The sequence below is a fragment of the Halichoeres trimaculatus genome, unplaced genomic scaffold (assembly GCF_033239565.1).
Source record: "Halichoeres trimaculatus isolate MK-OKI-2021-1 unplaced genomic scaffold, fHalTri1.1 fHalTri1_scaffold_1, whole genome shotgun sequence".
NCBI classification, from domain to species: Eukaryota; Metazoa; Chordata; class Actinopteri; order Labriformes; family Labridae; genus Halichoeres; species Halichoeres trimaculatus.
The window spans coordinates 40145058-40164610 of NW_027437179.1; the positions used below are offsets into that span (position 1 = coordinate 40145058).

The 19553-nt window shown below is 41.4% G+C and overlaps 2 protein-coding genes across 2 annotated transcripts; one reads left to right on the plus strand and one right to left on the minus strand.

Moving 5' to 3' along the window:
- Window positions 1–477: 477 nt before the first annotated feature.
- On the plus strand, window positions 478–7190 carry LOC141798549 (uncharacterized). Its single transcript, XM_074680486.1, has 5 exons — window positions 478–1336; window positions 2406–2573; window positions 4420–4598; window positions 4752–4989; window positions 5079–7190. The coding sequence occupies exons 1-5, from the start codon at window positions 749–751 to the stop codon at window positions 5544–5546; spliced, it is 1641 nt and encodes a 546-aa protein (XP_074536587.1). The 5' UTR covers window positions 478–748; the 3' UTR covers window positions 5547–7190.
- Window positions 7191–10095: 2905 nt separating this feature from the next.
- On the minus strand, window positions 10096–19330 carry pdhb (pyruvate dehydrogenase E1 subunit beta). Its single transcript, XM_074680865.1, has 11 exons — window positions 19231–19330; window positions 19078–19137; window positions 17906–18013; window positions 15470–15532; window positions 15357–15392; window positions 15046–15236; window positions 14871–14965; window positions 14584–14694; window positions 14416–14507; window positions 14187–14328; window positions 10096–11219 (listed from the first exon to the last, which is right to left on the minus strand). The coding sequence occupies exons 1-11, from the start codon at window positions 19267–19269 to the stop codon at window positions 11074–11076; spliced, it is 1083 nt and encodes a 360-aa protein (XP_074536966.1). The 5' UTR covers window positions 19270–19330; the 3' UTR covers window positions 10096–11073.
- Window positions 19331–19553: the final 223 nt, after the last annotated feature.

Below are 19553 nucleotides of genomic sequence, written 5' to 3' on the forward strand. Positions count from 1 at the left end.
AATGTTGCTCTGAGATCTGAGATAAACATATAAGACTTTTAGGATTTGAAGGACTTGATCTAGCCCAGGAAACTGGATCATTTTCTCAAAATCAAACTTTTTGAGTTGGTGATAAACATTATTGTACAAAATCTCTTTTTTGGAAACATAACTCACTGGACAGGAAGTCAAATAAAAATACATTAACTTTAAAATAACAGTACCAAAAAGTGTGGTAACTGTAAATATCACCTCTTTCAGTAGATTTTTTTCCAGTTTTATGTTGTGCTTGACTGACATAATTTTTCTTTACTATTTTTTTTTTTTTTTCAATATTTACCTATTGTGATGTTTTTCACTTCATACTTTCCTATATGGTCCTGTTACTCTGTAAATTAAAATTAAATTAAATTAAAGTTAAACGGGGATGTAATACTGGCCTCCCACCACTGGAGGGCGCCGGTTGCAGCCTGCACTCATTTGAAAAACGGAAACTGTTGTGTTTATCACTGTCCACATCCTGTTCCTCTGTGGGTTTTCTCTAACTCTGGAGTCGTTTTTGGATTCAAAACATCTTTATTTGCTTTCTCTTCAGTTTTTCACGCATAAATCCCAAACTGCTCCCGTGTTGGAGCGTTAAGTTGTAACGGTCTGTGAAACGCGGTGTGGGGGTCTTGGGGTCAGTTCTGGCGGACTCACTGTTAGCCTGATGCTCCATGAGCAGTGAGGAGTTTTTCTCTACTCACAGAATTTGAGACTTTCTGTTAAAATGACGAGTGTAAAACCAGATCCCCGCGGAGAAGAAATCAACCCAAACTCAGAGACGAACGAACACGACTATGCCCACTCTGCAGCTTCCACGGAGCCCTGCTCCAGCTCCGGAGCACCGGGAGCGGACGGCCCGGCCTCACACACCCAGGGAAGCTTCACTCCGTCGGCAGAGCAGGAGCCGCCGCTGCCTGTAGAGCTCCCGGAGCCGGCTGTGGGGGCGGAAGTGGACTGTCCTGGTGAACCTGATGTGGAGGACTCAGCTCAGCCACAGACTTCAGGAGACCCCCAGAAGACGCCGGTGTTTTCTCTCTGCACGTCTCAAGGCAACCGCCGCAGGAACTCAGTGCGGCGGCCGGAGGACAGACACTGCTGCGGCTGTAAGCGGGAGTTCGAGCGGCAGGGTCGCTGCTTCAGCCGGAGGGCGGTGTACACCTTCACCACCCCGGACACCGTGCACTGGGTCTTCCCGGACATCACCGTGAACGACAAGTCCTTCATGTGTGAGACCTGCGCGCAGCTCATCAGGAGCAAATGCAAACGCAAACAGAACTCGAAGCGGTCCATATGGCTGAAGCCCCCACAGCAGGTGGGTCACTGACACCTACACCAATGAATACATGTGTCATAACTCTGAAGGGTTTAAAGAGACTGTAGCTTCTGTAGAATGATATAGATGTAATCTGGTATGTTTTCTTTCATTGTCACATAAGGAGTAAACACATCAGCAACTGTTTTGGGCTGGTTAATGATTACCACTCAGTAATACCCACATTTTGTCTCATTATCTTCCCATTACTCACTCCTTTATGCACTATTTTATCACTGCAGACTCTGTAAGTGAGGAACCTGACCTTATCCTAACTTTCTGAAAAACTCAGCCTCTTTGGGACGCTCTGTTTACACCCTTTCATACCACTCACCTGGTTTTGTTAATCTGTATTTATTGTAAGATGTTCCAGTGAGTTAGGGCTGCAGCTATTAATATTTTAGTATTCGAGTATTCTACTGGAAATCCAATCGATTAATCGAGTAATCGGATAAAATACATTTTTGTTTATTTATAGAGCAGTTATTTTTCAAATGAAAATTTTTCTCTTTAAGAAATAGAATTTTCTGATACAGCATGTCAATAAGAGCACTTGCTTTGGTAGCTCCAAAATTTGTAAACACACTTTGACAAATTTTTTGTCTTGTACATCTCATCAAATGTTGCGGACCCAAATGGCACCCGTTTCGTAGAATGACCCGTTAGTCTTCAAACTCCAGAAAAGAAGCTAGATTTGTTGCTAGTTGCTATTTTGTTTAAGAGGTAGCTTGAGGGGTTTGAAAACTCTTAATATGGCCTCAGCTCTATTTGAAATACCACTCTTTGATCTTTTTTTAAAATTAAACGATTCCTCGAGGCGGAGAAAATTACTCGATTAATTTTTATAATGGAGTACCTCGAATCATTCGAGGAATCGATTTAGCTCTACAGTGAGTGTTTTCTTTTAGCATTTTAAAACTTTTCCAGGCCTCTGTTGCCACACTCTGAGTTGTATTGTTTGTAGTTTCCCACATAGATTATAAATATCTGCTGAGAGCACATGAGAACCATCAGAAACAACAACAGGAGTCAACACTTGTTAAACCATTATCTGTCTTTGTGTTTTCAGTCAAAGCTGAAAGATAAGAAGAGCACAGAACGCAAGATGGGGAAGAAGAGCAAAGCTGCTCTGTTGGTGAGCAAGTCCTGCTACAGGGCCGCTTTAAAAACCCTCTGGTCCACCAAAGGAGCCCACAAGCCCATGATGGAGTTCTGGAGGAAACAGCTGAAGGAGGAGGTGAGGAAAGTAGCTCACCCTCAGGGCCGGCTCACCCTAGCTCAGCAGGCGCCCTGGGCGAAAGACAAAAACGCGCCACCCCCCGCCCTCCGTGGCAAACACGCAAACATGCAAACAATAAAATAGACACATAATAAATTGTGAAGATAAACATATATAAATCTTTATTACTTCAATGTGCACTAAAACTTTACAAACAGAACTTTTGTAAAAACAGTGCAATGAGCAAAAATGCACATCATTGGAATATTTAGAATAGAGGTCGACTGATATGGGTTTTTTGGGGGCCGATGCCGATGCCGATGCTTTCCAAATTTGGGCAGCTGATGCAGATATGCATAGCCGATTTTTCCAATTTGATATTCAGGCCGATTGTTAAATAAATATATATTTATCACATTTTTGTGAAACGCAGCAATTTCTGAGCAACTAAAAGAAATCTATTACAACACTCTTACACTCTTCTTAAAATGTCAAAAAAGAAATTTAAACTTATTAATATAATTTGAACAAAAGTATGTAATGTATCCAAGTGGTTCCACAAGTTTGAGGTGCTCATCTTTTTTGTGCCTGATCAAAAATTGCGTCATTTTATACAACGGATCAAAAATCGGCTTTTTAAAAGAAAATACGGCCGATGGCCGATAGAGACAAATGTCCAAATATCGGCCCGATATATCGGCCGGCCGATATATCGGTCTACCTCTAATTTAGAACCATAATAAAAATAAATAAAATAAATAACACTTCCAAGTTTTGTGCAAAAGTCCCTGGGGGGGAAAAAGTGCAATTCAAAAAAACCTCTCTCTCTATTACAACACGGTAACATCCCACTTCCTGTCGTTAAAATAATCAACAAAACAAAACAACCAAGGCAAACTAAAAGTACAACACAACACTTTCTCTCATGTTAGAATTTAAAACTTGACACGTCTTGACTTACGAGCTGCAAAAGCATCTATTGGACATTTCTGGATATTTCCTTATTAACACTCATTATTGCAGGTCCATTAAGGCGCTCTTGTGACATTGTGGACCTTAGATAAGTTTTGATCAGCTTAAGCAGCGGCAGCAGCAGGTCAGGGGGCGCAAGGAGGTTAACATGACAGAACAGATTATTTTAAATACCCTTTTATTTATTTATTTTTTTACATATTTTTTATTTATTATACAAGAGAGAACACATGGCGTATCAAGTAAGCGTATATTTTTTAAAAGCAGCACTATGGAAGATCCCCACTTGACCGGGAGGAGAACTCAACTACCCATGAGCGCTAGCGCGTGCATACTGCCGTAAAGGTACAGATCTGCGGGTCGCGTGCATTTGTTTTGGAGGCTAATCACAGAAGCCAGGACTTCACTCAAAAGTTTCTTCTGTCTTCAGCGGCTGTTTGCAGGATGGATAGTGACGAGGTCATTTATTTAATTTTGACTAAATGACGATGTTTAAAATCGCTAAGTTCAACTGGTTTTATTACCGTGAAGTTGCTGCGCTCGTCCTGTTGAAGTGATGAGCTTCAACCGGACGAGCTGGCGATATCACGCACTTGAAATAGGTCTAAACAAAACTACATCCTGGTACATTCTCAAGAATACTGTAAACGGAACAATCAACAAATTCTTCCAGCAGTAAAAGGGCCAAGTCAGCATCAGTCAGACATCCCTCCTCGTCTTTTATTTCACGCCAGCAAATGAACACCGAACCAATGTTTATTCGCGCCCCCACCAGCAGATGGCGCACCTATGCCAAGGGCCGGCCCTGCTCACCCTGCACCTCCTACATACTGCTTCCAGTCATCTCCACCCGCGTATTTATCACTGTTTTATTGTTTTTGATGTTTTGCAGATGAAGACGCTGACGCGGCAGACCGACAGTCCTTTCCAGGAGAAGGTTTCGAGCAAGAAGCCGCTGGCGACTTTTCCCTGGAGGCGCTGTCTGGATTGGACTCAGGAGAAGGCTCCGCTGGTCTTTACCTGCCTCACCTCGCTGTTTCCTGACCTCAACGCGCTCTCCAAGAGCGGACAGTAAGTCAGGACACAGGGCGCAAACATGTTTCTATGATGCAGAGAAAAAATCAGCTTATAGAAAAACATGTTTTTACCGTCTTTATATAATTGTTGAAATGAGATTTCTCTTTCTGAAGCACTTCCTCGACTGTCCTGTGTTTGTTTCTGCAGTCAGCTGTCCGAGGAGCAGGCTCAGATGCAGCTGGAGCGCCGGGCCGTGGTGGCGCTCTCCATCCCGCTCTTCACCAGGAACGTCTGGAAGAACAACTTCCTGCAGGCGTCTCTGGGCGCCGAGCTCCGCCAGCAGGGCTGCACCGGCTCCACCCTCGACGCCCTCAACACCATGGGGCTGTGTCAGAACAAAGACACCGTCAGGCTGCTGCTGCACCGGCTCCGGGACAAGAAGACGGTGAGTCGCTCCATCAGCTGGTGGTGTAGTTATCTTTACATCCACACGGTGGCAGCACAGCAGGTGTTTAACTTCTGTTTCTCCATCAGCAAACGCAGAACGGACGACAGAGGAGGATGAAACAAATGCAGCTGAAAGGAGAACAGATGACTGACATGGAGGAAGAAGACATCGAGGAGGATGAAGAGGAAGAAGAGGAGGAGGAGGAGGAAGAAGAAGAGGAAGAAGAAGAGGAGGAAGAAGAAGAAGAGGAGGAGATAGAGATGGCGGTGGAGGAAGAAGTGGAAGAGGCGGAAGTGCAGGGTGAAGTCCCGATGGCGGAGGAGGACGACCACGCAGCGGAGGAGGAGAAGAAGAGGAGGAGGAAGAAGGCGAAGAAGCAGAAGAAGGAGAAGAGGAAGGAGAGAGCCAAACGGAAGGTGGAGGAGCAGCAGCAGGAGGTGGAGGAGGAGGAGGATGAAGGCTCGGAGCAGAAGAAGAGGAAGGTGGTGGTGGTGAGGCTGGATTTGCTGAAGGGACACTCAGAGGTTGGACGGTCCGACCTATCAGCTCCTTGAGACTGTGTAAGCCCCGCCCAGAAACTCAACAAACCCCGCCTCCAAGACAGAACAAAGGACATGAGCCCCACCCACTTTTTTCAGGCAGAAAACGCTGAAAGGCATTGTGGGAGTTGTAGGAGGTCAGAGAACTAAAAAGAGCTTTACTTTTACGTGGAATCGATGGAGACGCTAAAAACAAAACTGCTCAAGAACAAAACTCTCGAGATTCTTCATCACGAGATTATCAGCATCGTTTCTGCCTCTGACGGTTGGGTTCATCAAATCTGTTTTTTTCGTTTTTTTCTTATTTACTTCATCAGGATCTACTTTAAGGGAGGAATAAAGAAGCGTATCTTTTTTCTGATTTCCACACAAACGGTTAAACTTGAGCGTGAGTTCTCTGGAATGAGAAGTTTGTGTTTTCGTTCAGTTTTTTTAAACAAATCTTTAACTCAAAGATGTTTGAAGCAAAAAGTTAGAGATAAAAAGTCTTTCTACAGAGAAGTGGCGCTGATTTAAAAGTAAGAAAACTTTGCTTTTCTTTCTGGATAACGGTCGAACAAGCAGGAATTAATGATTATCAAATCCAATCGCGGTTAGTTACGTCAGCCTCTTTCACACACGTGCTCCTGAAAATGTCTAAAAATGTTTTAATTTGTGCTCTTCTGCTCCTCAAACTTTTCCAGATGCTTCCTCATTTGCAGCGTGAAGTCTTCCTGTTGAACACGGAGGTACACTTTGACGGTTTCTGCTTCTTTATCGATGCTTTTTTCCGACATTTCACGTCTCATAAAATGATCCTCAGTCTTTAATTAGATTCTTAAATCACCCTGTTGTGTTCCTCTTTAGTTTACTCTAGCTACATTATATGAATTTCCTCACTCTGCCTCCTTGCGTTTTGATTTTCCAGGAGTTTAAATTCGTCCAAAGTTTTTTCATTTCCAATCTTGAAGCCTGAATCCAGCAGATTTTGAAGTTTAGCTTCTCAAAATGATCGAACAATGATTACACTCTTTAAATTTTGGATCTTTCATTCTTTACAGATTCGTCTGGCGCCTCAATTTAAAAATCTTTATTTTTAATGCAGACCGAAGCTGTGGTTTTGTGCTCTTGTGTTAACAATCGTGAAAGAAAAGCCTCAAATTTCTTTACTTTAATGATTTTTGATGAAGGTGTTTGGGAAGTTTTGAGTCGTGCAGACGTGGAAACACTTGATCGAAGGATCAGAGCTCAAACATGTCCCGTGTTGACATCTAGTTGTTCACCATTATTTACCATCAAAGATGAGTTTATAAAGACATCTTTGTTTAATCTCAGAATCTGTAGCGCTTTAGACGTAAAATCAAAATGACACGAGCAATCAGAGACTTTAACACAAAGAAATCAAGAAATTTGATCTTTTTTATTTGATAGTTTCGACTGCAGGAGAAAGCCGTGTGGTTAAATCTTTAAGTCAGTCTGAAGTGACTCCAGACATTTTTATTTTTTGCTCCGTTCGTCCTGATATCGATCCTTCGTGGTGACGCTGACTGAATAATCCCTCATTTTGTAAAAACACGCTGAGCTTTATGGTTGTATAGTTTTTTTCTAACCAGGGTTTGTTCTGTGACTTTTCAGAGCGACGTCAGAAAATGTTTATATTTTTATGTTTGAGCTGAGAAAGATGGAGACAGAGCGATTTTTTGACTGTTCGGTTTGCTGCAGATCATTTAATCTCTGCTGGTTGTACGTAAAGGTTTGCCAAATAAAAACGCTGGAAGCTTCTTCTGAGTTTTTCCTTTTCTTTAACACAACAAGGCGACAGAAAGCAGCTTCAACACAGAGACTCCAAAAGGCAAAACAAACCATGGGCGCATCCTGAGATTTCAGTTATTAATGCAAAGAGACGGCTGGACGAGGCATTTTATGAATCAATCAGTGGTGGAGAATAGTAATATTTCAGTAAGGAGTTTTTTTTGTTATTGTTTATTTAAGCAATTGTATGATTTTTTTGTGGTTATGGTTTTTTGTTTATTTTCTATAGTTTAATTTAATTTTAAATTAATTAAGAAAAACAACAAATTCAAGGAGATTTCAGGGTCCTGTTTTAAAAATTAAAAATTAAAATTTTCAAATTCAAAAAAATTGAAAAGGCATAGAATTGTACGTCAATTAAATGACCACCTTTGCCACCCGTCATAAACAGAAATAGAAGATTAACAGCCTTAGACCTTAGAATGAATAATTAATCAACTAAAACACAAGTGCAACAAGTGGACTAAGTCTCTGTGACATCACCTATCTGTTTATGAAACAGAGTTTTGAAGCACGTCATTGATGGTAGCCATTCCGTAAATGAGACGGGCTTTGAGCCTCCATGCTAACAGCTATTGAGCGCCTAGCTGTCAATCAGCTGACCTCTGGCTCTGGATGGGTAAAAGTCTGATCTTTATATATTTTAGACTATCAAAAATTAACCCTCGTACGGTGTGTATCGTTACATTTGTTGTACTTCCAGAGTCAGCCTCAAGTGGACACTGGATGAACTGCAGTTATTCAGCACAACCTAGTTGAGAGTAGTTTGGTATAGTTGAGTATAGTGGAGTATACACTCACCGGCCACTTTATCAGGTAGACCTTGCTGGTACCAGGTTGGACCCCCTTTTGCCTTCAGACCCGCCTTAATCCTTGGTGGCATAGATTCAACAAGGTCCTGGAAACATTCCTCAGAGAGTTTGGTCCATATTGACATGATAGCATCACACAGTTGCTGCAGATTTGTCGTCTGAACATCCATGATGAGAATCTCCCGTTCCACCACATCCCAAAGGTGCTCTATTGGATTGAGATCTGGGGACTGTGGAGGACATTTGAGTACAGGGAACTCATTGTCATGTTGAAGAAAGCAGTCTGAGATGATTCCAGCTTTATGACATGGAGCGTTATCCTGCTGGAAGTAGCATCAGAAGATGGGTACACTGTGCTCATAAAGGGATGGACATGGTCAGCAACTACACCAGGGGTCTTCAACCTGTGGCTCTGGAGCCTTATGCAGCTTTTTGAATCCTTTGCAGTGGCTCCTTGTAGCTTTAAAAATATCCTTAAAATAAAGGTCTTTTAGTATTTTTCTTACAGAGGTTATTAATAATAACTAAACAGACACTAAGTAAAAAAATTAATGTAATTTTATTTTTTACTAAAAATGCATTACCTTTTGAAACAAAGCTTTTAATTTTGGGGGATTTTTTTTGCAGTTTTAAAAAAAAAAAATTGATTTTTTTTTTTTTCAATTTTTTACATTTTTGCAAATTAAAAAAAAGTTCCACATTTTTTTGAAAATTTAGCAAATTTTTGATTTTTTTAAAATAAAAATCCCTTTTTTGCAATTTTAGAAAGTTTTTACAAGTTTTGGAAATGAAGCAAAATTTTGAAATTGCATTTTTTAGTTATTTTTGCAAATTTATGACATTTCAGAATTTTTTTTACATTTTGCACGTTTTAATTTACATTTTTTTGTTTTGTAAATTTGTGATTTTTTTTAAATTTCTAACTTATTCAAATTTCATACATTTTGCAAATTTATAAAATCTATAACTCTACAAGTTTCTTTTTTTTTTTTTTAATTTGAAAATTTATTAAAAATAAAAAACTAAGAAATCACAAGTGCAAATTTATAAACACAAAAACTTCTCGTTTAGATAATTATTCACCTGATTATACACTTTTTGTCTTTATGTGAAGATTTTGCGGCCCCCGATTGACTTTATCTAGGTGAGCTGAGGCAAAACGGCTCTTTGGAAAGTAAAGGTTGCAGACCCCTGAACAATACTCAGGTAGGCTGTGGACTTTAAACCAGGCTCAGTTGGTACTAAGGGGCCCAAAGTGAGCCAAGAAAATCTCCCCCACACCATTACACCAGCAGCAGCAGCCTGAACCGTTGATACAAGGCAGGATGGATCCATGCTTTCATGTTGTTGAGGCCAAATTCTGACCCTACCATCTGAATGTGGAGCAGAAATCCAGACTCATCAGACCAGGCAACGTTTCTCCAATCTTCTATTGTCCAGTTTTGGTGTTGCTGTGTGAATTGACGCCTCAGTTTCCTGTTCTTAGCTGACAGGAGGGTCACCCGGTGTGGTCTTCTGCTGCTGTAGCCCATCTGCCTCAAGGTTGGACGTGTTGTGTTCAGAGATGCTCTTCTGCAGACCTCGGTTGTAACCAGTGGTTATTTGAGTTACTGTTGCCTTTCTATCAGCTCCAACCAGTCTGTCCATTCTCCTCTGACCTCTGGCATCAACAAGGCATTTTGTCCCACAGAACTGCTGCTCACTGGATATTTTCTCTTTTTGGGACCATTCTCTGTAAACCATAGAGATGGTTGTGGGTTAAAATCCCAGTAGATCAGCAGTTTCTGAAATACTCAGACCAACAACCATGCCACGTTCAAAGTCCCTTAAATCACCTGTCTTCCTCATTCTGATGCTCGCTGTGATTGGCTGATTAGAAATGTGCGATAACGAGCAGTTGGACAGGTGTGCCTCATAAAGTGGTGAGTGTGTGTAGTGAAGTATAGAAGAAGCAGACTGGATAAGGGACTGAAAGGTTTTTATTTCTGTAACAGATTCATTTACAGCAACAAAAACATCCACAGAGCTGCTGCAGCTACAATAAATACTCCTGACGACCCCCCGTCTCCAGAGCTGGACTCCTCCAGTCTTCACTGATGTCAGAGACCAACCCGGGTCAGTGCGAGGAATTAGGTTTACAGACTGAGTCTGACATGTTTTAGTCTAAAATGGAGTTTATTAACAACAGAACTACAACAAGGTTTAAATCAGTCTGTTAGTCTAAACTTACTCACTACTTAAAGTTCGGGGTGTTTTAACAAGTTTTGACCCTTTTTTCATTTGAAGACACCACAAAAGAAACCTTTCCGAATTCATAAAAAAGAAATATGTGTTTATAAATAAAATATAAAGTGTGGTCTAACCAATAATTAGAGATTTAATATTTAACTTTGCTTCATACTCCGTTCTACAGAAACATTAAAGTCTGCATTGAAACACAAAGCAGGAAGGTGCACAGGAAAGTAAATTCACACAATTCTTTAGGAAACAAACGTTTGAGCTGATCTCAGACACACAAACTGATCCAACCATGGTGTTTTTATTCTCAAACCATAGTTCTGTTGTTACCAAAGTCCCTCAGAGTGAATTAAAACCGTACAGAAGAGAGCGACTTATTTTGAAAGGGAGGAAGTGGAAAGAGCAGCCAGAGCCGCACAGAGTTTGATGAAAGGACTTGGCTGAGCTGTGTGTGTGTGTGTGTGTGTGTGTGTGTGTGTGTGTGTGTGTGTCCACAGCTCTGGTACAAACATCTGTGAGCTTCAACATCTGGCTGTCACACGTTTTAATCAGGAGCGTTTTTAAAAGGAGCGTTTGGCTGTATTTACACGTGGTTTACATGTTTTATCTGACGATGTTAGCGCCATCTGTGCGTAAGAGACAAAGAGGATTCAGGTTTGGTCTGTCCCGTGTGTGTGTGTGTGTGTAGGTGTGTGTGTTTCTCAGACATTGAGGGTCTTTTTGACGGACATGATGATGTCTTTGATCTGTGGCAGGCTGTTGTCCTCCAGGATTTTGGCGTAGGGCATGGGGATGTCCACGCCTGTTACCCTGGTGACCGGAGCGTCCAGGTAGTTAAAGGCCGGACCTGAAAACACGCAGAGGAGGGTCAAAGTTTATCACGTGTCCTTTGGATTCATATTCTTACAAACTCAATGCTAAAATGTCACACCACAAATCAAGGTGCTGTGTGCCAGGAAATACTAAAATCAGGACTTCCAGGTTTGGCCGGTCAGCTTACCACTGCTCTCCATCACATAAAAACTCTGTAAAGCTTCAAAAAGCTAAAGTCTGATGTCCTCACATGGGACTAACCACACAACTAGATTCCTCTTTGATCACGGCTGGATCGCTGGAGATTTTAGAAATGGAAATAATTTATCATGTATGTCAGAGTGCTTCAAGTAGATGTTTATAGTACAGTTATACATAAAGTTACAGTTATCTAGAACCTTATGCCCATTACAAAAACACCGAATTGTCCCTTTAAAACAGCATTATTTGATTTTAGCATCGTAAAACAACACATGAATTTAATTTGCAGCCATTTTTGGCGGCAATTCCACATTAGTTTACCCAAAAGATGAGATATTTTTCTGAAGTGGTGTACCTCAGGGATCTAATCTCGGTCCTCTTCTGTTTTCTCTTTACATGCTACCCCTCACCCAGATCGATCAGAAACACAGTGCCTCTTTTCACACATATGCAGACGACACACAGCTGTATGTCCTCAAAATCCAAACAGATTAAATCATTCATTTAATTCCCTCGCTGACATTTAAGATGCTATGAGGAGGATCTGTTTGAATTGCACTCCCTCGCCACCTTGTGGCCTGGAGTCTCTGCACACTGTCGTAAATAACTTTTAGTGAGGTGTGTGTTTGTTTTGGAATTAAATGGAGATCGGATCAAAACAAGTTTTCTTGGGTTCAAGTTTTCTTTCAAAGGTTGTTGCAGCTGGCTACATGTAGTGCTATCGGCAGCCCGGTGCTCTGATGTATTTTTAGGCTAATGTGACAACAAGTAGTGATGTTACCAAGATGTGTCGAGGCTTCGAAGCGTGTATCGAGTAATGGAGGGGGCGTTCCCGTGAAGCGCATATCGAGGCTTGCTTCATTAGGAGGAGGAGCCAAAAATGATGACGTCCGAAGCCTCGTTGCCCGACTGTACCACGTGACTGCTTCGGAAAGTGGTTAAGAGTTTACCGCAAGGTTTGACAGCAGCATAAGCCCATCAGGCTCCATTCAAAATGTAGGCTTTTGATAGAGTTAATCGGTCACTGATAGTGTTGATACTAGAGTTGGGATAGCGTTTTTAGTTTGAAAATAGTTTGAAACAGTTGAAGAACCGTTTATTCAAAATAAAAATGAGTAAAATCTCCCCTGTACTGTATATTATATTATATTGCCCATATATAAGCATATTCAGTGCTCCCTAGTTCCACACTTTCACTGTGCTCTGCCTGTTTGAGCTCATGCAATTTTCCTAAAGCAACAGAAAAACATTATTACACGACCTGCCATATCATTGATACTACCATTTATGGGAAATTTACACACAGAATATAAAAAAATGCTATATGTGTTCATTTTTGTAGAGAAATTATTTGGTTGAACATTTTTTCATTTTTATTTTTGTAATTAACAGTCGTTCCCAAGAGCAAAAACAGGCACAGAAGTTCAATGAATCACACATTATGTGGTTAAGCTATAACTGCCTGTGATTATGTGCCTGACCAGCAGGTGGTTTTGTGAGCAAATGAAGCTTCGAGAGATGAACCCTTTCTCGAACCACTTGGCTCAAGTGGTTCGATGCTTCATGAGGCTTCATCTCACCATCACTAACAACAAGTAAACACTGTCAGTTTGTTTGTAGTTTAGTAGCTGTCTATATTTAGCTCAGCTAGCAGCCTGGTGCCCTAAGATGCAATCAGAGCTACTGTAATCTCACTCTTCATTTTTAGGGGCCGTTTACACGACAACGGTTTTAGAGTGAAACGCAAAAGTTTTGTTGCGTTTCAGCCTCACATTTACACGGAAACAGCGTTTCAGCCGACCTAAAACGCTAACTTTTGAAAACAGCCTCCAGAGTGGGATTTTTCTGAAACGCTGCCAACACCGTTGCCGGCAACTGTAAACAGTAGGCCAGCGTTTTCAGTGGAAACGCTGACGTCACACTCTGACGTCACACAGTACCGTTGTTACAATCACCGCGAACTACCATGTTGTGCTTGTGTTGCTCAATCTGCTGCATCAGCTGCACTCTACTTCAGCGGAGATCTCCCAAAAGCTGCTTCTGGACAAGACAGTTATAGCACCACCTACAGGCCTGGCATGCTTACTACAGCGTTTTCAGTCAGGTTTTTTTTCCCTGTGTTTTCGCTGCGTTTTAGTGTTTTCAGATGAAACGTTGTCGTGTAAACGGGGCCTTATTGATAGACTCACAAGTTTGAACAGACCACTGCAGAATAACTGCTGACTGTGGGTTGGAGTCAACACTATCACAAACAGTTTAGCCCTTTTAGCCTTTAGCTCGTGCTCTATCTCTCTCCTGTTTCTCTTTCTTCTTCTTTTCTGTCCTTTTTCTGTCTGACAGTTAGGCTCCAGTGTCCACCATCACTACAAAATTAATCACAGAAATCATTTTCAGCAGAGAAAAACACAAATCTCTCTTCTCACTGCTAGACTTCATCAGCCAGCGTGGTGTTGAGACTTACACCCAACTGGAAGCTAAGAAGTAGCAATTTAGAATAACCTGAAACCTGCAATATTAGTGCTGAGAGTCTCATTATAAAGTGTGGATTAGGATCAGGCAGATATCTAGAAAAGAGACTTTTTCAAGATCACTTTGAAACTCCTCACAGCTCCTTTAAATGCTCAAACTTTTGAAAGTCCAATCCTGATAGATCACATTCTTTGTTTTCCTAATAAAAGCTAAAACCCAGGCGATAAATTTGATTCAGACCTCCGTTTTCATCTAAATGTCAAATCAACCATAAACAAACTGTATCAGACTGACAGAGCAGCTCTGTTACACGTCATCATGCAGCCGTTACCTTCCATGATCCTGGCACAGATCTCCGCTCCGACACCAAACTGAGGCCAGCCGCCCTCCACCGTCACCAGGTGGTTCGTCTTTATCACGCTGGCCTCAATAGTGTCCACATCCATTGGACGGATGGTTCGCAGGTTGATCACCTGACACAAAGGAGGACAGGAAGTGTCTGTTAAACTACTGTCAGGGTAACATCAGACATAAAAACCCTTTATTTTTTTTATTTTTACCTCACACTCGATTCCCTCCTTAGCGAGGACGGCAGCAGCATCCAGACAGTGACTGACGTACCGAGAGTGAGTCACTAAGGTTATAGTGCTCCCTGAGGAAAGACAGAGAGTCAGGAGAGCAGGAACAGAGAAATCACAGGGAGTCATAGTGAGGCTGTTAGGTCTCACCTGCTCTCTCGATCTTGGCCTTGCCGATGGGAATGGTGAAATCTTTGGACTGGGACTCCTCTGACATCTCAAAGGGAACGCCGTACATCAGCTCGTTCTCCAGGAACACCACTGTAACATGAACAAGCCACACATTCAGCAGAGTTTAGAAAAGCTGCACCAACAGATCGTCACTTCTAGTATGTTCTGTGGATCAGGCAGAGACCAGGTCGTGTCAAAATGTACAATTAGACAAATCAAGTTATTCTTAAAAAGACTTCATTATCTTTTCAAATCTAGCGTCTCACCAGGGTTGTCGTCTCTGATGGCGGATTTCAGGAGACCTTTGGCATCTTCTGAGCTCCAGGGACTCACGACCTTCAGACCAGGACAGTGTCCGTACCTGCAGATAGATACAGTGATACAAGCTGTAGTCATCTCAAAGAACTACACTATGAAACTGTCAGGGGTCAGTGAACACACCATGCAGCGAAACACTGCGAGTGCTGAGCAGCCACGCCGGCCGACGCTCCGTTGGGGCCCCTGAAGACGATGGGCACTGGCTGCAGACCGGCGGACATGTAGTAGGTCTTTGCTGCAGAGTTGATGACCTGATCGATGGCTTGCATGGAGAAGTTGAAGGTCATGAACTCACAGATGGGTCTCAGGCCGGCCTGCAGGACGGATCAGATCAACAATCATGGACAGAAATGATAATTAACTTCATTTTTATAAAGCTAGTGACATGATTTAGGGATGTCACTTAGATTCTGGCTGGGTTAAATAAAACTCACCATGGCGGCTCCAACTGCAATACCAGCAAAGCCCATCTGAAGAAAAGAGAAGAAGAAGTTATTGTAAGAACAACAGAAAACAACAATGAGTGAAGTGGGTGAAGACGTCTCACCTCTGTGATTGGAGTGTCGATGATGCGCTTGTCTCCGTATTTCTTCCACAGACCCCTGCTGACCTACACACACACACACCAGGCACAAAGAACACACATTTAGACTGTCGCTGTGCCAGACACATCTGAAGAATCTATGAGGAGTATTTTTCTAAATGTCACTCGAGTGTTTCTTAGCCCACACAGACTTTTTTGAACTTTTATTTGTCCGTTTTATTTGTGAAGACCTGATAAAACTCACCAAAGTTCACCATTTTTCCTGTTTTTCCGCTCATCTTCCTTTACTAAGTTTGTCAAGGATTGGTTTAGTTTGGTGAGATGTTGGTGTGAAATAAACAGTCCTTGAAGAAAGGGATGGGTAACAAATTAGCTACTTTTATACGTATCGACCTAAGTCCGTCAAAAGTACCAGGTACCGACTCACATAAACTCGAAAGTTACCATGTTCGGCTACCTAAACACATCCTTGTGACTGTGAGGAAGTGGAAAAGTAGGAGATTTTCCATGCTGGACATGAACGCAGCATTGCAAGTTTGAATACTGAAGAATAAATGTGTTAAATTGAAAAAGTTTGAGATTTGATTTTTTTTTAACTATATTTTTTTAACACATAAACACAAAAAAAGTATCAAAAATTGGTACCTTTAAATACCGATACCGGTTTCCAGGTACCGGGCATTGGTACCGTATCATTTCAAATGTGAAAGGGAACCCATCCCTACTTGAAGTGACTGATCAGAGATTCACTTCTCGGCCTAATGCAGGGACAGCCCTATCTCCTGTCTCCCAATTAAAGCACAAAAAAATTAAACTGATAAAACAAGCTGCAAGAAGTGCAGAAGAGACTCTCATTTGTCTTTCTCAAAGTCTTGTTTTTGAATTTGCTGTTTTCTGTATTTTTTTTTTTACTTAGTTTTTATCCATTTTTCTCATCAACAACTATAAAAATAAATATGTGTGTTCACATTTATATTTTTTCTTTATTTTTCTCATTTTCTTCTTACAGCTGTAAATCTGGATATTAAAGATGCTACGAGGAGGATCTGTTTTGATTGCACTCCCTCGCCACCTTGTGGCCAGGAGTCTCTGCACAAATGGCTTTTAGAGAGGCATTTGTTCGTGTTGGAATTAAATGAAGATTGAATCAAAACAAATTTTCTTTGTTCAAGTTAACTTTTCACTGGATACAACACGCTGTGGTTAGGTATTTATCAGTACAGTTACGTAGCGCTATGGTTTGAAACGTGACATCTAGCAAATGTTGTAGTAGTCAGCTATTTGTTGTGCTAGTGCCAGGCCTGTGCTCTGATGTATTTTTAGGCTAACGTGACAACATGTAAACACTGTCAGTTTGTAAGTAGTTTAGCAGTCCGGTGCTCATACACGTGTCTGTAATGTGTATCGTTAGTAAATCCTGGTTATGTCCTGCCAGTCATCTACCAATCAGAGCTAACGTAACCTCACTCTTCATTTTATTGATAGACTCTCAAGCACAAACAGTTTAGCTCCTGTATTATGGAGTGATACAGCCCGAGCATGGACAAACAAGTACACAAATGGTCCTCAAAGCAGGATGGGAATCTGAAGCATAAAAATATATAATTTTTTAAAAGTAAATAAATAAATAAAAATGTCTACTTAAAGAAATAAAGTCTAATCCACTCAGAGATATCACATGTACAGATGCAAATTTAATCCCTAGGAAAGAGGTGTATGATCTTGGGCTGCCCCTAAATTAATCATCCCTCTCTACTGCATTAACAAAGCCAGTCCAGGTCTCCATATGTTTTTGAAAGTTTCTTTTTGAAGTCTTAATTGGTTTATAATTTATTCCATTTGATAAATGTCCCAAACTTTCTGGAAGTGGGAGAGTCTGGGTTCAGCCAGCGTATGGTGATACACTTCAGGGCCGCTGTAAGTGAGATAGTGATGAAGTATTTTCCAGCCCTCCCATTCAAGCCAGCAGGTGTTACTCCAAGTATTGCCACCAGGGGGTCATGTGGAATTTCCTTTTTAAAAATCTCTTTTGATGCATCAAATTTATCTCTCCAGAACAAGTTTGATTTTGGACCAGAAGATGCTGTTTTTCTCTAGTGATATCACTGTCCGTCTTTAAGCACTTTGGGATCTGCTTTTAACTGAAGTGTTTTGTTATTATCATCATTAATATTAGTATCATTACTATAACATCAACGCCATCATTATCCTCATAAACTAAGTCTACATTTTGTCTCAATAGGGGCGTAGGCTTGGCCAACTGGTTCAGTCACATGCCCATGCAGAGGGAGGCCCGAGTCTGCTGCAGCCTGAGGCACCTTTCCCTCATGTCATTCCCTGTTTTCTCCCTGTTTCCTGCTCTGTTCACTGTCCAACAAAGGTGTAAAGCCCCAAAAAGAAAAGAAAAGGCCCCTCTGAAGTGTTCAGAGCCTGTCTCACCTTGTAAGCTCCATCGTACTGAGCCACCTCCTCCCCCAGCAGGAACACCCGCTCGTCCCTCTCCAGCTCCTCGTCCATCGCCTGGTTCAGGGCATCACGGACCGTCACCTGAGGAAACAGCAGCACTTTGTTATGATGAATATATTCAAATGAAATGTGTCTTTTCCTTCAAAGCAACAGTTTACATTACAGACGTTTGGAATCTTTCATCTTGGACTAATTAAGTCTGAATGCTTTTTGAAGACTCCAAAGTCACTTTAGCTGACAGCTGACTTTTTGTGCATTTTTTTTTACCAGGATTCTTTTCCTTGTATGTCATGTTTATTATTTCTTAATGCTACTGTAGTGGTCCCAATTCTAGCTAACTAACTTATTCTAATTCTTCCTTTCTTCCTTTGTTATAACTGTTATTTCCCAACTGCTGTTTCCTCTCAGGCTGGGGTTTGGGTACATATTTAGTTTTATCAATCAAAAGGGTTCACATCATTCTCTGTAGATCATGTGCGTAAAAAATGGATTTATGATTTTATCTTGGTTCAGTGTTATTATTTTCTATCTTTATCAAGCAAAACATGTTTGTTGTTGTTGCTGTTGTTGTTGTTGTTAGCTCAAACTCTGCTAAAGCTTAAAAATAAATAAAAACAATAAAACAACTCCATGTTTGACACATTTCAACTACAAAAAAAATGCAAACAAAGCCCAAAATATTCAACTACAACAAGAAACTCACCTTCATTCATAGATCATGAGTGCTGACTTAACATTTATGACCTCAAACTAGATCAGATTATCCTATTTTATAAGCCAAAAACACAAATCATACACTCAGGTTGAAAGAAATCTGTCTTGTTTTTGTGAGTTTAACCCCCAAAAATAACACAAACAACCCCCTAAAGCCATCAGTATAACATGATCAGTGATTTTTAGAGCAGGGTAACATGTAGCTCAGGTTTGACATGAAGTGACAGCCCGCATCACTGCACACTGAGCAGACAACAGCAGGAAATACTGACATGTCACTTTAATGAGGGGGTGTAACCTAGTATAAAAGGCTAGAATTGAATGAAAGCGATCAAAGGCCGTATTTTATCAGCTGACAATGTTACCTAGTGATATAAATTGAGAGGGTTAGCAGCAGCTAGAGGGTTAGCCTGCTAGCTGCTAACACTGACCTGCACAGCCGCAGGAGAACTCCTGTGAAACTCCCGCCGTCCGAGCGCCGACACAGCATTCTGTAAGGACACACAAAGGCCTCGTTAATCCCTCATATCACTGACAAACATCCGGTCATAATTTAAACGATAAACATCTGAATAATCTCTCACTTTTCCTGAGCGGAGAAAGCACCTCAGGGACGCCGCCATGTTGAACCTGTCCTCTGCCGGAGAGAAGGAGGAGCCCCGACGAGGTCAGAGGACTTCAACCAATCACAGCTTTAGTTTACATATCAGCTCGGACGCGTCAGGACTCGGAGCCAATCATAGCAGGGCGGTGGGGACAGAGGCGGGGAAACTTGGAGAAATCCAAGGACACTGTGAAGCGCTGTTATAGGGAGTGGAAAATCGTTTCATCTGCTTCAAGCACGAGCAGACAAAATACTGGGAATCAGAAAAGAGGAAAAATTTATTTGAAAAATTATTTTGTTTTT

Excerpts from the sequence above, each read along its gene's own strand:
- LOC141798549 (XM_074680486.1), top strand. The coding sequence starts at position 749 with ATGACGAGTGTAAAACCAGATCCCCGCGGAGAAGAAATCAACCCAAAC. Across the intron at positions 1,337-2,405 it reads GGCTGAAGCCCCCACAGCAG|TCAAAGCTGAAAGATAAGAA; the intron begins GTGGGTCACTGA and ends TTGTGTTTTCAG. Across the intron at positions 2,574-4,419 it reads GGAAACAGCTGAAGGAGGAG|ATGAAGACGCTGACGCGGCA; the intron begins GTGAGGAAAGTA and ends GATGTTTTGCAG.
- pdhb (XM_074680865.1), bottom strand. The coding sequence starts at position 19,269 with ATGGCGGCGTCCCTGAGGTGCTTTCTCCGCTCAGGAAAA. Across the intron at positions 14,966-15,045 it reads TCGCAGTGTTTCGCTGCATG|GTACGGACACTGTCCTGGTC; the intron begins GTGTGTTCACTG and ends ATCTATCTGCAG. Across the intron at positions 14,329-14,415 it reads AGGAGGGAATCGAGTGTGAG|GTGATCAACCTGCGAACCAT; the intron begins GTAAAAATAAAA and ends CCTTTGTGTCAG.